General features: G+C 47.2%; 1 protein-coding gene across 2 annotated transcripts in view; it reads left to right on the forward strand.

Moving 5' to 3' along the window:
* FAM120A (family with sequence similarity 120 member A) overlaps nt 1-7482 on the forward strand; it is a 54735-nt gene extending 47253 nt beyond the window's left edge. For both annotated transcript variants that reach the window (XM_061357769.1, XM_061357768.1), the window contains 2 exons: nt 2736-2832; nt 5571-7482. In XM_061357769.1, coding sequence (XP_061213753.1) covers nt 2736-2832; nt 5571-5882 — 409 coding nt within the window. In that variant the 3' untranslated portion in view covers nt 5883-7482. The remainder of the gene's footprint in view (nt 1-2735; nt 2833-5570) is intronic.
* Nucleotides 7483-15932: the final 8450 nt, after the last annotated feature.

Here is a 15932-nt window from a genome sequence, read left to right on the forward strand (position 1 = left end):
CATAGGCATAATTGTTCCATGCCTTACAGAGCTGTCTTACCATCTTTAATTAAGGTTATATATATTGGAGGAGACCATCCCAAAGTAATGTGATTTATACATTATGTCTGTCTTTAAAGGTATTAAAGGAATAAAGTAGGTGTATTTATTCCATCTTGAGCTGGGAAGCAGCAGTCTGAAAGAATAAGTCTAAGCAGTACGATATTCCTCTCTATCCATTAATTTAATCAAATGTGCTCTATAAAGCTCAAATCAAAAGAGCTGTTGTAATACCTGTCTGGTTGGACTGAGGGAGGAAATGCTTGGATGTTAAGCTCTGGGAGAATGTGAGCATGGGAAGAAGCAAGAGCGGCTGGTGTGGGGAAGGGGAGAGGCGAGAACAGCAGGAACAAAGATTAAGAGGTTCAGCAGCAGCAAAAAGCATTGATGTAAGAGCAGAGCCGACACTCTGAGGGGAGCAAATTTAGGTAGGAACATTTTATTCTTAGAATGAAATTCAGCTGCCATAACATAAACATCTAGTGTTGGTTTAGATGCTTCAGCCAGCTGTCAGCTAGCCATGCTGGTCCATGAGACACCTCTGCTCTTCCAGAGCCACAGGAGGAGAGCAGGGGCATAAGCTGAGGGAGGTGTGTGATGAGGCACCAGGCTCATTTGGGCATTGTAATCTTGCTCCTCAGTTTCAGTGGAAGAAATAACATTTTTTTTACAGTTTAGGTTAGTGTGTGCTGATAACTTGTTTTTCATGAAGATGCATGAACAGAAGAATCTGGCTTACTATAGAGCCAGTGAAGTGCATTGGCTGCAGTAGTGTTTGTGGAAAATGGGTAATTTAAAGTGCTCAGGCTAGTTTCTTACTGAGGTGTGCTGAGTGATGAGCTGGAGACACCTTCAGACTCAGAGCTGGCTCACATTTGTACATACCATTGGCTTCCTCCACAGAGCAGCAGTTCTTCCATTTTCTGAAGAAGCAAATACATGAAAATGTGCAAAGCATCGGTAGCCAGGAACTAACAAGTCCTAAATTGAGAGCCCTCCTTACCTAGGAAGCAGTCAGCTCACTGAGTTACAAGTTACTGCTCCTGCAAGTACCTTTCCAACAGAGAAATACTGTTCTCCAATATTAGCTTTTGAATTAGAGAAAATATATTGGAGGTACTCTCTTTGGACCCAGTTAGGTTTGGGTGCAAGTTGTCACCTCAGAAAGACGGGAAAGCTGTCAATGCCAGATCTTTTCTCCATCAAATCACAATTTCTTCGCATGTAGAGTGACTATATTTGTTGAAGAGAGAAAAACCGCTGCAGACAGCTTATCTCTTTGTTGTGTCAGTTGATACTGAAGATAAAACCTAGTAGGAAAACACTAATGTTACTGTCCTGTCTAAAGACAGGCATTCTGAATATTAGGGCTGTCTTGGCAGATGCTGTATCCTAGTGAAGAACACTACTAGGAAACAGTTTATCACGTGGTCCTGTGCGCTGCTGTCTTGGGTTTTGTCTAGTTTAGCAGAGGGAATCACCTCAGGTTTGTTTACACCATTGTCTCATGCAGCACTGAGCTTGGATGTTGTTACCGTGTAAAATTATCCCAGGCACTTTTTATTGGCTTCAGTCCATCAATTTATTTAGTGTGATCTTCTCAGTTGGAAAAATCTTAATCTTACTGAGCTCCTGAAGGGCACACTTTCACCTTGTAGAAACATGGCAGATGGGATAGGTAAGCCCTGTTACAATTGTCGGAAAGAATGCAGTGAGAGTTACTCCCATAGAAAATGCAGCTCTTTTCCTCTTTATTCTTTGCCGTTGCTTTTAAATCCAGTCTTTAACTTTGTGTTGCTCAATGTGGGAATTTCCAGCGTGTGTGAAAGGACCTGCATGGCTCAGAGCCCCGCTAGGTCAGGTCAGCAGAACTTAGGTTTGGCAGCACAGCAGCAGAGGAAGTAGGAGCACTGCCGACAGGATTTCGAGCAAAATAGAGGAATCTTGTGTTTCTAGGAGAGAAAACAAAAAGAAACCTGAGGTGAGAAGCAGTCCTTGACATAATGATAAGGAATTTGAGAGTTTGCATTAAAATAGTGTTAGCTGAGTGAAAGTTGGTTTTGATCTGATCTTTACTGAATCAAATAAAAAAGCCAGCCCCTGATGTATCCTGGTTGGAAGCCTCTGAAAGCATCCAAACTTGATAAATTGCTATGTGTCAGATACGGCAGAAACCTCATTTTTTCCCTCAGGTTCTTGGATAATTTCATATTCTCCTATCAAAACTGAAGCAATTTTGTATTTTGCCCTCCTTTCTTATATTCGATTCCATCTGTCTAGCATGTTTATACATGGGAAGTGTTATTAAATGGGAGAAATGGTCTTATAAGTGGTTCAAATTGCTCATGTCTGGTTTTAAGGTGAAAGTATTTTGAGCTCTGTTTCTAAAGCACTGTAAGGATAATTTGACACTTTGTGAATGTTTCTGCAAAGCTGGAAAATACTTATTTGTTTTCTAGAAGTGAAATATAGAAATAGTAGTTTTATTGCTACAAAAGCAAAAGGTTTGTTAGGTTTCATAGGCTTGCAAGCAGTGGAACCCTGTAATTCTGAATTAGTCATACTGATGCTTTCAGTGTTAGTCACTAAGACAGTAAAGCTAGGGGAAAAACATCTTCCAGCAGAATAAAATCTAAATCAGTTTTAAACAAAGCTGATGTGTCTTTTTCTTTCTTCCTTTTTCTCATGACTTACAGGCGTCCTAGAGGAGTTATTTCCACTCCAGTGATAAGAACTTTCGGAAGAGGCGGAAGGTACTACGGGAGAGGTTATAAAAGCCAGGGAGCAATTCAGGTAATAAAGCCATGTGCCTGACTTCAGAACACTCTAGTTTACAGGCTAGTGTGGTGTGGACTTCCAGACCAGCTAATATTGACAAGCACAACTTGAAAAGATTATGTGTTGCTGACAATGATCTTGCCTACATTTTGAAGCTGTAAGCTGCATGACCAGTGATGGAGGACAGGCTAGTCTCGCATCTCAGCTATAAGCTAACTTTGGTTATAAAGGCAGACATGGAAAAATATGTTTTGATGCAAAAGTTGTGCCTCTACAACTCTAACCAGCCCTAGGAGTAGAAGAGAATTTAGAAAAATGGGAGAAATACAGAGGTGAAAAGATGAGCCGTTTCTCTTCCTGCCCCCACTCTTCCCAGTTATTTTTTTTTTTTCTGGGACCATGGTCCAGCCTCATGAAGAAGAATTACTAGGGGTAGAAAGGTCTTTGCAGCTGCATGGCTCCAAATGTAAGAACTTACCCTAGACTCCTAGGAAATAACAGAGCAATCTTTGCCCCCACGAGCACACAGTTTCATTTTCAGTGGCAATGTATGAAGCTTCTGTGGAGCATAGTTTTTGTCTTTTCCATAGATCCTTTAAAATATAGCTGAAGCAAACTGCTGTTTTGTGTTAAATGCCAGTTACTTCAGGGTTACGTTTTCCTCTTCTTTTCCATTGTTCCTGCTGCTGAGCAGTTTTGAATGTTTATGCAAGTCCCAATGGACTCAATGTATGAGTGGGTAGTAAATAGGTGGAGATTTTGACAGTATCATATGGATGTGCAGTTTGTCACAGAGACATTAGGATGTAAGAGGAGGGAAGTATTTTCAGGTATTCAGACACATGAGGGAATGTTCTCCAGTGGATAAAGAAGCAACTACTGACTTAAAGTAAAACTTGTTATGGTCTAAGTGTAAAAATTCAAATACTTCTCTTCCTTGTTAATTTTTCTGTGTACACAGATTATATGCATCTACAAATGTACCTATGCATTTGAAGCTTTACTTCTTTAAATAGAAGAGAAACCACTACATAAATTATGTAGTATCTAAGTCCAAGTACCTTAACCTATGAAATATAGGAAGCCCCGGAAAGGAGCTCCCAAATATTCTGGGTTTACTACAGGTTTATATGTGTAAATGTAGTTCAGAGAGTACCCATAGGGTGATGGTATACAGTCTCAACAAACAGTCAAGAAGTTTGGGTATTCACATTTTTATTAATGATAGGTAATTTGGATGGTAAATACTTGTGGTCACAAGGCTCTGGGTCTAAAATTGTGCCTGTGATAGAAGAAAGAAAAATGGCATTTTGTGTTGACTGTCCTGAGCTCACTGGATTTTAGTCATCAAGTCGCTATACTCTAGTGTAATGTTCTTTTTACAGGAGGAGAAAAAAGGTGAATTAAAATGCATGTGTCAGGAAGGACTTGGGAAACTTAATACACAAGTAGATTTTGATACGTAATTAAGACTAACAGGCAGCAGTCACCTGACTGTCACACAGGCCAGGCATTAGGGACTGAGTGCCTGTGCGGGGCCAGATTCACACACGTGAACCTACACCAAAAGCCTCCCCATGGTGGCTTTGCTGACACTCATTATGAGTTACAAAGAACGGTTGGAGGATCTGACAGAAATAAGCATTTTGTCTTTATCAGACATAAGAGATGCTACTTTTTCATGAGATGAAACCTTTCACTCTTGAGGCAGAAAGAAACAAAACTATGTATTTAATCTAAATCTTAGTAAAGCCCAGAAGGAAGTTCATTTATATAAATGTGATGAGCATTCATTGTCTTCCATATGCCAGTCATACACCTATGCAATGTTACTGCATTTTTTGTGGTTTTCTGGATAACAAGGATTGTGGTCCTGATACAGCAGCAGTTCTTAGATCTTATTCACCTACAGAATCATTCAGCAGTTCAAGAAAGTACTAACTGTGCTGTTTCTAGTAGGTAAAAATGAAGATGATTACACTATGAAACTTTGCTATTGTTTAAGGTGTATAAGATGTCCATATTCTAAGTCATTTCTTAGCACTTGACTTTGTTAATAGCATGACAGATAAGTTTGTTGCTTCTGAGCAACCCAACCTGCTTATCTTGGTGTGTTGTTTAAAGCCTGTTAACGTTTCTGGAACGCTAAGATTTGTTGTTGCAGATGTTTAAAAACTAAACACATGTTCTAATGCTGCAAAAATCTGGTTTTTATTGGTATACTTAGTCTTGTAAGATTCTACTATATGCTTTTCATGTGAAGTCACTTCACTCACCACAGAAGCATATAGACCAGTACAGATAATATTGCATGGTACTTCTGGACTTCAAAGAATGTCTGAAAAAAGTTTTGGTTTGTATTTGAATAACATGTAATCATATCATTAAATTATAATGTATATGAACCAAGAAGCAGAGTTAAGCTGTATATTGATTCTCAGTTTGGGTGTTTCCAGACATTTATGTAGCTCTTACATTGGGAAATAACTGCAGCATCCAAGTTAGAAAGGGCTTTCTACCACAGGAGCATCTGAGGGCACAGCCAGAGGACACTCAGAAACACTGAAGCTCCCTCCTCATCTACGCTGTGCTGTGTATTTGGAATGCCTCTTCTTATTTTAGCAGTCCATAATACTGGTATTGGCTTGTGATACTGTGCACACTGCATGCTGCCTATTGCTAGTGTCATTGTAACAGATTGTGAATCTCCAGCAGTGGTTCTCCAGTAATTTTCTTCTTTTTTTAAAAAATAGGGCAAACCTCCTTATGCTGCTTCAGCAGAAGAAGTAGCCAAAGAACTTAAGTCAAAATCAGAGGAATCTAAATCCTCAATTGTGTCTTCAGATGGATCCCTGGCTGAAAATGGAGTTGTGAATGAGGAAAAACCAGCTTCCCAGATGAATGGGAATACAGGAGACATCAGGGCTTCCAATCAGTCTGAAAGTGCCTTGAGTAATGACTCTAAAATGTGCAATACAAATCCTCACTTAAATGCACTAAATGCAGACAGTGTTTGCCATAAAGATGATACTCTTGAGGCCACTGTCTTAAAAAAAGAAGAGTAAACTTATTTTTTATAGAGGGTGAAGGATGTTGGGAAGGGTCAGGATTAGGAATATCTGGAAAGAAAGAGAGCCTACAGTTACGTACATTTTTTCCTTTCCGTAAGAGAAAAATGAGGACTTTGGAAATTCGGATCCCTCTTTGATGTCAGAGATTTAAACAACACATTTTTAGTTTTAACCAGTTGTAGTCAAAATGCTACAATAAAACAAAAAAAAAAGGAAGAGAATGAAGAGCATTTGACTCCCGCACTTAAAATGAAGTATACATAAAGTTTAAACTGGTTATGACAAAAGCTTGTAGTTTTGTTTTTTGAAATATAAAGAAAACAAATTTTGGCAGTCTTTAAGTATATATAGCTTAAAATATAATTTTTAGTACTTGGCACCATATGTATGCCATTATATTTGATTTTGCATTACTGTGTCACAATAAAGCTTTCTTTAAGGCTTTGATTTCATGATTATGGGGGGAAAAAGGCACAACCACAGTTTTTTCTTTCTTAAATTTCATCACCGTTGACGTGGTTCTTTTGTGTTAAAATGTGCAAACTATCGAAACGAAAAATTATAGCATAATACTGCAGTTCTGCTGATTTTAAATAGACATCATACATACTTTACAAGCAAGTTAAATGGAGCTAAACTTGAAATCGTAGAAGATGCAAATGACCTTTCAAAACAAACACAATGTGTTCTGAAACTTTTTGTGACTAATACCATGCATCCGTGATCAATGAACTATGTGGTTTTGAATCAGACGTAGACCATTAGTACTACTATTTGAGCTAAACTTCTGCATGGTTCATCATTTTTAAAGTGTGTAGTTAATATTATGCATGTTATTGTCCTCTTTCTTCCATTCTTACAAGTACTGTGCCCATTTGCAAAACAAAAAAAGCTAATAATCAGTAATAGTCCTATAAAAGATGTTAACTATGTTTAGTCATTGACTGATCTTGCTCTAACCTTAAAATTTTGTGATTATTGACCTCTGTTGCATTTATTCTAAAACTTTAAAAAAAAAAAAAAGATTATCTAGCCGTTTGGATATCAGCGTTCCCTGTGTACTCACTGCTGTATGCATCCCTGTTCTCTGTTGCTGTTTTATGCCTTCATATTAGCAAAGATGAAATTCTGTGAAAAACAAAAAAAAAGCTTTGATCTTCAAAAAGAAAAAAAAAAAGTACCCCCCTTCTGTAGCAGGAAACAAATGGCTTGTTCTTGAGAACTTTCCCATCAAGGATTTAGTATAAGCAAATATACCTGTATCATTTTGATGTTTTTGTTAGTGTTTCCAAACTTAATGTAACTTCAAAATCAGAATCATTTCTTTATATTCGTTTTCATATAATTCTCCTGATGCTCTTCATCACACATTAGTGATCAGAAATGAGGTGTAATTCCCCATTCCCTACCCGCAAGAGCTAAGTAGGTATCTTAATGTAAGTTGAAGGGAGTTCTGCCCCAACTCATGGATTGTGCAAGAATGAACTACTGTTGGGTTTGATTGGTTGTAGATGGATTGTGGTGTGGTGTATTTGAAGGCTATTGAATGCAACTTACAGTGCTTAATAAAAATCTTTATTCTTTTAGTATAAAATACTGTATGCCTTTTTTGTCAACTATTTTTTTAATTAACATGTTGTAAATAAAAGTTTTCCTATGCCCAAATGAAGTGATTGAGTTGGCAGCCTGCATGATGTCCTCTCAAAGACAGAGAAGGAGAGCCGGCCTCTGCACACCGCAGGGGTATTGCACCAGGTTGGAGCAGCACTTGGTCTTTTTCATTCTGTGCAGCTACTTCAGATGTCCATGGTCAGATGCGAGATGATGAATAAGGTACAGATAAGGCAGAAATAAAAGGGATGGTTGTTTAAAGAAGTAAAAGACCAACCCCAGGTGTTCACAGGGTTTGAAATACAGGGTGAGTGGTGATGCCTGTATCTGAGCTCCTTGTAACTGAGAACAGGTTACTCTGTTGTGCAGGATTTTTCTCTACATCACGGATCATACTGACACATGAAGGAATCATAGAGTGAGTTGGGTTGGAAGGGACCTTAAAGTTCATCTAAGTTCCAGCCCCCCAACGCGCAGGGACACCTTCCACTAGAGCAGGTTGCTCCAAGCCCCGTCTAACTTGGTTAATAATCAGGAGAGCCTTTTGCTCTGGGCATTCTTCTCCTGACTGCTCTCTATCCTAATGTTCATATATGCTCTAGTGCTTGTTAGAACCAGGCTCACTCTGGATTGATAGCCTGTTTTATCTACAGGAGTGGTGATGCCATGTCCACACTGAGGGTGGATGCGGTGTGTAGCACCACATGATGGTGTTGGGTTGTCTTATGTCCTGCAGCCAAAGGAGCTGCAGAGGTGTGAGCAGTTATGCAGGTGCATGGCAGCTGTGGGGGGATCTCACTGTTGGATGCTGGTGGGATGTGTTCCTTCCTTCCTGCTCTGATGCAGTGTTACTTGCCCCAGGTTAGACCTTAGCTCTTCTGGAAGTATCCTCCAACCTCTTGTGGTTGAAGGCTCAAGGTACCAGTTACATTCTTTCCCAGCAGTGTTACCTCCGTGGCACAATGGGGTCACTGGAACGGAACAGGAAGCATGAGCACAAAACGCCCATGGGAGGTTTCACTAGTGTGCCACATCATGCGAGCATCGCATCACGGCTTCTTTCCTCAGTGTAACTATGCTGGGGGGGGGTTAACATGGGCAGCTAAAGGGTAAGTGGTGCACGGAAGGGTGACTGAAACGAGGATGTGAATGTACATTAACTCATTCACCCCTCCAGATGGGAGGTGCTGCATTTACCTTTTCCAGAAGCTAGGGTGGAAAGGTTTGGCTTGCATGACATGTGTGCCTGGCCTGGAGCACGTGTTTGCATCATGGCCCATTAAACCCTGCCGTGGTGCAGAGAGGCTGAGCTCAGCTCCTGCCCAGGAGCTGGGTTGGGGTAGGATGAGCCTGTTGGTCAGTGCCAGTGGAAGCAGCTGTGAGGACGTCCCAGAGCTCTGTGGTTCCCTGACTGAGAACATCGGCGTCAAACCCAGAACCAGCACCAGGTTGGTTTTTGTGGCCCCGGGGCTTGGTGGGTGCAGTGTTGGGTACTGGGGGCTGCTCAGGAGCTGGCAGGTACCTGCTGATACTCTGTGAATCAGCACCTTTTGGAAGCAAGCACAGGGCTGCCTGTCCTCTCTCCTGCCCTCAGCAGCTTCCTGTAGGGAATAGGATGCATTTGGAAGTAATGTTAGTCCTCTTCCAGAGAGTTCCACTGCCTCTGGGATGAGTGATCGTATGGAATGACAGGTTTTGCCTGGGCTGGCTTTCACACCTGAGATTGTACATCAGTAAGTAGGTTCTGTAGTGTACTGTGTGTCACGGACCTTTTTAAGGTGTTAATTAAGCTAGTTAATGTTTTATGATCATGTCCCCCATGTGTGGACGGGCTGCGGGCCTCTCCCAGCACAACGCTGTGACTGGCTGTTGGACACCAGCACAGCGCAGGGTGTTGCTGCTGGGCTGTGCTTTGGTCATGGTCCCCTCCATCCGCTGCTGGTCCGTGCAGGGGGTGGGATGCTGGGGGCTCCCTGTCAGTGACCCGGGGACAGGTCTTGGGCAGTGAGCTTGGAGGCCAAAGCCAGCTCCTCGCTGTGCAGCAGGTCTGGGTGCCCAAGCACACCCCTGCGGGTGCAGGGGCTGGAGTAGGTGCCCAAGGGTGGGAGCTCGGGCTCTGGTGTTTATAATGGACAAAGGGCTCTGCAAGAGCTGAGCATTTTTATTTTTAAAGTGAAAACCGGTAAGAAAGATTATGGCTTTTGGAACAGAACAGATCACAGAATCCCAGACTGATTTGAGTTGGGAGGGACCTTAAAGCTCCTCTAGTTCCAACCCCTGCCACGGGCAGGGACACCTTCCACTGGAGCAGCTTGCTCCAAGCCCCTGTGTCCAACCTGGCCTTGAGCACTGCCAGGGATGGGGCAGCCACAGCTTCTCTGGGCACCCTGTGCCAGAGCCACAGGGAAGAATAGAATATGAACAGAGTTAGAACAGAAGGCAGAGCCCTGCTCCTGGCAGCTGCAGCATCAACGCTCCCCCCCTGGGCTGCCCTCCCTGTTCAACTGTTGCCAACGGCTCCCGGCACTCCGGGCGTGCCGCACTCACTCCCTTCTGCTGCTGGTTTCACCTCCGATCCTCCGCGCCCCGCGGCGCTCACGGCTCAGGGCCCGGGGCCCGGGGCGGGGCTGTTCCGGCTCTCGGTGTTCAGCGCCGGGGGAGGAGCGGGAGGAGGCGGGCGCGATCCAGCCCCTCCCACCGCGGCCTGCAGGCGCCGCGACCATTTTATGTGCCGTGCGCGGGGAGCTCTTTGTGGCCGCGGCTGCGCCATGGCCCGCGCCGGGAGCCCTGAGGGGCGGGAGCCTCCGGGCCGTGCAGCGGGCGCCTGCCCCGGCACCAGGGGGTTGCGGTGACCTCCGCGAGCAGCGGGCCCAGGATGGAGCCCGCACCGGGCGGCAGCGAGGACGGGAAGGGGGCGCTGCCAGAAGTGGGACCGGGAACGCGTTGTTCAGTGCGGGCAGAGCTTAGGAGTGCGATCCCCCGGCGGCAGGAGGCAGCTGGGGCCGGTGCAACTCCGTGCAGGTCTGGGTCACTCTTCCAAGCCCTCAGAGCAAGCTGAGTGCGGACAGCTCAGAGCCGGTGAAGAGCCCTGGCTTAAGGTGGGATCCTCACTCGCGGCCCCTCGCCGGGCTCCCAGCGGGTACCGCTGCCCCCGGAGGCAGGGGTCCCGCGGGGTGCAGCAGGAACGGTTCCCAGTTCCCTCTGCCTCCGGGATGTCCGTCCCCCCGTGGGGGAATGCCCCAACCGCGGCAGCTCTGCGGGGTGATGGCAGGGATGCACCCCGTGGCCACCGGAGCCCTCGGGCTGGGTTTGCAGGATTCAGTAAGCCCCATCTGTAACCGGGACTGCTACAAGTTAATAAAAAGAGGTGGTTTTGCGTTAATCATTACCTAAAAGAAAGTGTGTTTTAAATCTGGTTGGTAACTTCAGCGAAGCCAGTGGCAGTGCCCATGCGGAGGGTGTAACTCCTGCCAGCCTGGGGGTGCTGCTCTGCTCCGCTCTGGGTGCTGCCCCGAGCCTGCCGGTTGCTTGTGACCCCTTTTTGCTCCTTGTCTGATGAATTGTGGGGCTGCACCCTCCATTCCTCTGGGCCATTGTGAGTGCCCGTGGCTGCTCTACAGTGACCTCCTCCAGACCCAGAGGGGCTGCGGGTGTCCCCCCAATGCTTGGCTGCCCCCTGACCCTCACTCGTGCCTCGACATCATAGACCTTGACCTGATCCCTGATCCCGTGCTCTGCTCAGCCTGCCCAGCTCCAGCCCAGCCTGTGGCAGGAGGGGTGCAGCTACAGGGGGGGATGCAGGGGCAGGAGAGGATGGAGGGGCTGCCGCTGCACAGAGGGGTGCAGCAGCAGAAGGGGATGCAGTGGCAGGAGGGGATGCAAGGGAAGCACAGAGTATGCAGCATGCACCAGCACAGCCCAGCTGAGGACAAACACATGGCCCCTCTGTGGCACAGGGTCTTTGTCCCTCTCCTTGGACCAGGCAGAGGACAGCGAGAGGCTCCTGAGCCCCTTCCGAGGGGCTTTGCTTTTCTCATGGTGAAGCAGCAGGTAAGAGCTAAATATTGGGCCTTTTTATTTAATACCCAAGTACAGATGCTGATGCCAGGAGGTTTCGGGGGGCTGGGCAGGAAAAAGTGTATTTCTGACAGTACTATGGGATGGCAGTCTGTGTGGTTTGGCATTTGAGCCTGGGGGCTCACCAGTCTCTTTGGTGGGCTAACTGACTGAAGGTGTGCCCTGGTTGAAATCACAACTGTTCGCATGTGCCAATGGGAACTAATCCAGCAGTTTACAAAACCACAAGTGAAGGATAAAACCAGAGACATGAGGTAAAAGCTGGGCAGGATTGTCATGAAGTGCTGACAACTTCAGCTTAACTCACAGCGGCTCCATTACGGTGTTTGTAATGAAACACCACATTTAGGGACTCACTATCTGGTGTATAGAGCATGTGCTGGGGGCAGCTGCTGAGCGCAAAGAGTGAAGAGCACGGGTGAAGAGCTGAACCGAAGGAAAGGAACAAGGACCTGTGTGAGTGCCACTGCAGGGATGGGATGGGACAGGATGGGTTTGGGTAGAATGCTATGGGATGGGATGGGAGGGGATAAGAGTACAGGACCAGCTGACAGGATGCTGCATGGTTGGTGTTGGAGCCAGGCGGCTACCAGGGTTTCCAGCCTGGAGACGCAGCAGCCATGAGTGCCCAGAGCCTCCTGCAGAGGATGAGGGCAGGAACCCCGGCCAGCAGACAGGCGCGGTTCACTGCTGCTGCTGCTGGGCTGGAGGTGTGCAGGTGACACCTGGTTTCCATCTGCCTTTCCAGCTGGTGCGTGGAGGTTGTGTCTGGGGTGAGGTCTCAGCAGTGGGATTTGCCGTTCCTTTCAGCTTCAGCTTCACAAGAGTTCTTTCTAGCAAACCTCGTCAGTGCAAACGTCCTTTTGCTTTGTGTCAGCCATGTCGGTCTGACGGTTAATCCTAGGTTCACTTTCCTCCTTTAGGAAGTTTCAGCCCTGATGGAACTCTGCTGTGTGCGGGATGGCAGCTCCTGTGCGCAGTGTGCTCTGGGTGGGAACCAACCCAAAGCGAGTCCAACCACCAACTTACAAAATCCCTGACAAATGGCTCATACATTTATAGAGAGCATTTTGCACGAGACACCACATCTCCTCTCCTGTGGGCACACGAAGAGACAAGTGGCCACATCTCCTGAGTGACTGTGGCCAAAAGCTGCTTTTAAATAGCATTTTCTGAGAGCCGTTGACCGGAGCAGAGCCTGGAATTTCCCTCCCCCCAGAACATGCCATTTCCTTCCCAGCTGTGGCAACCAAGTGCGGATTTCCAGAGGCTGCAACTGATTCTCTTCTCATAGTTGTTCTCCTCACTGTATCTCAGCCCTCGTATCTGGTCAGTGACTCCTGGTCCTCCAATGCAGTGAGCCTGGCAGGGCTCACTTCATGAACCAACTGTAAGAGAAAGGATTATTAAAACACATGTTAAGACATATTAATGTATTTTGTTATAATAACTGATTATTAATGAGACAATTAAACATATTAATAATAATAAATAATAGCATATTTGAACATGAAGACAGCTATAGGGTGAACTGGATTCCCTGGTGCATGCCGCCATCCCAGTTGTCCTGGCATCCCTGGCAACTGCTTACCCTGGCATAGAACCATAGAATCACAAAACCAACCAGGTTGGAAAAGCCCTTTAAGCTCACCCAGTCCAACCGTTCCCCAGCACTGCCGAGGTCACCACTGCCCCATGGCACTGAGGCCTCATCTCCATGCTGTGTGAACCCTTGCAGGGACGGTGCCTGCAGCCCTGCCCAGGGCAGCCTGTTCCAATGCCTGAGCACCCTCTGGGGCAGGAATTGTTCCTCAGCTCCACCTAAACCTGCCCTGGTGCAGCTTGAGGCTGTTTCCTCTTGTCCCATCCCTTGTTCCTTGGGAGCAGAGCCCAGCCCCTCCTGGCTCCATCCTCCTGTCAGGCAGTTGTAGGCAGCCATCAGGTCCCCCCTGAGCCTTCTCTTCTCCAGACTGAACCCCCCAGGTCCCTCAGCCCTTCCCCATCACACTTGGGCTCCAGGCCCTGCACCAGCTCCGGTGCCCTTCTCTGGCCCCGCTCCAGCCCCTCAATGTCTCTCTTGCAGTGAGAGGCCCAGAGCTGAACCCAGGATTCAAGGTGCAGTGGGAAGCAACTCATGAATTTTCTGAGTGCAACCCTGGGGTTGGAACTGGATGATCTTTACAAAGCGTTCCACGATTCTGTTATATTTTCCCCTTCTTTCTACCATTCACTTCTGTCCTGCAGCCCTGCCTGGGGACTGTGCTCTGCTTTTCACTTTGCCTTCACTCGGCTGTTCCCGGGGAACTCCAGTGCATGCTGGTGTTTCCCATGTTGGGTGCAGTGGGGGGGGAAGAAGGGGGCTTTGGCAGCGGAGGAGCAGAGTGGTCACTGCTGCTCTCTCAGCAAGGTGGTTTTGAGAGGGGTCTCCTCTGCCTGTGCTGGGGCAGCCCCTCGCTGCTGGCTCCTCCACTGGTGGTGGATGTGGTTCTGCTTTGCTGGCAGGTGCTGTACCTGCTGACCCGGACTCAGTGCCATGCACTGCTTGCATCAGCTCTTGCTACAGAAGAGTTTAACCAGGACTTAAGAAAGCAGCAAGGACTGCAGATGGCATGAGAGGGATGTGCTGGAATATCACATCTTGATGCTTTAGCATTTTTTCATGTAAATGAATGTGAAAGGGGTGCTTCAGACGTTTCACTTGCTCACAGGGCCTGAAGAGGGCTGCCGAGCCTAACCTGCTTGTGCCTATGGGGAGGAGCTGGTGGTGATGGGCAGTGGGGTCAGGAGAGTGGCACTTGTACACGGGTACACGGCTTTCCTGTGCTCTTTTCTTTCCGCACGACCTCTATCAAAACACTCCCTGAGCCCTGGTGATCTTCCCACGTGTATGAAACTCACACACACAGCAAGTGATGAGGGTAAGGCTGGGTTGGATAGGACTTGGAGCAACCTGCTCTAGCAAAGGTGGCCCTGCCTGTGGCAAAGGGCTGGAATTGGATGAGCTTTAAGGTCCCTTCCAAAGCAAACCAGTCTGGGACTGTATGATTCTGTGATAGTACAATGCCCATGCTGGGAAACAGCAAAACTCCTGGAGCACATACGCATGCTTTAGCCCTGGCACACCTCGCACAAAGTAAGGCTGATTCAGTAACATCCATGCACCAAAAGGCTCTGGGTGCTGCACCTGCAGCGGATGCTGGTCTCCAATCACTAGACATTCCCTGGGTGCCACCCCAAGCAAGTGTTGATGCTCCTGTGGGTTAAGGAGACCAAGGGGTGGATGCCAACAGGCCTGAGGGTCTCCACAGAGCTCCCTCCAAACCAGCCAGTGCTGTGATGGGCGCACTGGGAGGACTCCCAAAGTAACAGCAGTCCCACTGTGCCGCTAAGCGCTCCCTGACCACAGCCACCACCCGAACTGGGACCACCCCCAGCAGAGCCCTGGGGCACTCATAGCAGCGGTGAGTGAAAAGATGTGGCTGGCACAAGCCCTCCTGTTGTGTGGACTTTGAGCTTCAGGACCACGTTTAATGGAATCACTTCTGGTGCTGCAATCAGCATTTGCTTCTGTCATTAAGCTTGGTTAAAATGTGGCTGTGGTCTCTCTGCTTTATGTACAGGCGAAACCCACTTCACAAATATTGCTGTACACAGTGGTCATTAAGTTGTAGGAGGCTTTGGTTGCCAGATCTTGGCAATATGATATTGTATGATATATATATATACACGTAAAGATATAACATTGTCCCTCTGTGAGGCAGTGCTGGGCGGCAAAGCCAGGCCGGCTTCCTGCAGAAGGCACCCACTGATGGATGCTGTTGCTGACCTGAAAGGCCACAGGGCACAGCCTGGAGATGCTGCAAGGCCTCCTGAGGTTCTAATACAGGGCTGTTCGAGTGCCCACCCAGCTGTGGAACAAACAGCACAGGACACATTGTCAAGATTAAATGCCACATCAATGTTTTAGGCTCAGACCCACGTGCACTGCACCTTCAGCTGCTTGCTCAGGGCAACGATCTGGTGTGAGGAGCACCCCTGGGCTCATCCATGCACCTCCAAGAAGTGAATACTTGTGCTTCTTGGTCCTTTTCTCCCCTGGATAAACAGAAACATAAGACAAAGATGAACCATGAAGAAACTATGAGCCCACTAGCAGAGAGGACTTCTGGCCCACTTGCTTACCTCTACATTGCATTGCCTGATGCCCACCAAGAGGAACCGGTGCCTGTGTGGAGTTACTGACTGTTTCCTACTGCGCTGCCGGCTGCTTCCCAAGGACAGGTTCCTGCCTTTTGCTCCTGCCTCCTCCCGTGCCTCCTCTCCACACGTATCCCTGTGGCTACAACACAGCAGTGC

The sequence above is a fragment of the Neopsephotus bourkii genome, unplaced genomic scaffold (genome assembly GCF_033783945.1).
Source record: "Neopsephotus bourkii isolate Nb327-2 ecotype Australia unplaced genomic scaffold, CSIRO-AGI_Nbou_v1 NB_923, whole genome shotgun sequence".
Lineage (NCBI taxonomy): Eukaryota > Metazoa > Chordata > Aves > Psittaciformes > Psittacidae > Neopsephotus > Neopsephotus bourkii.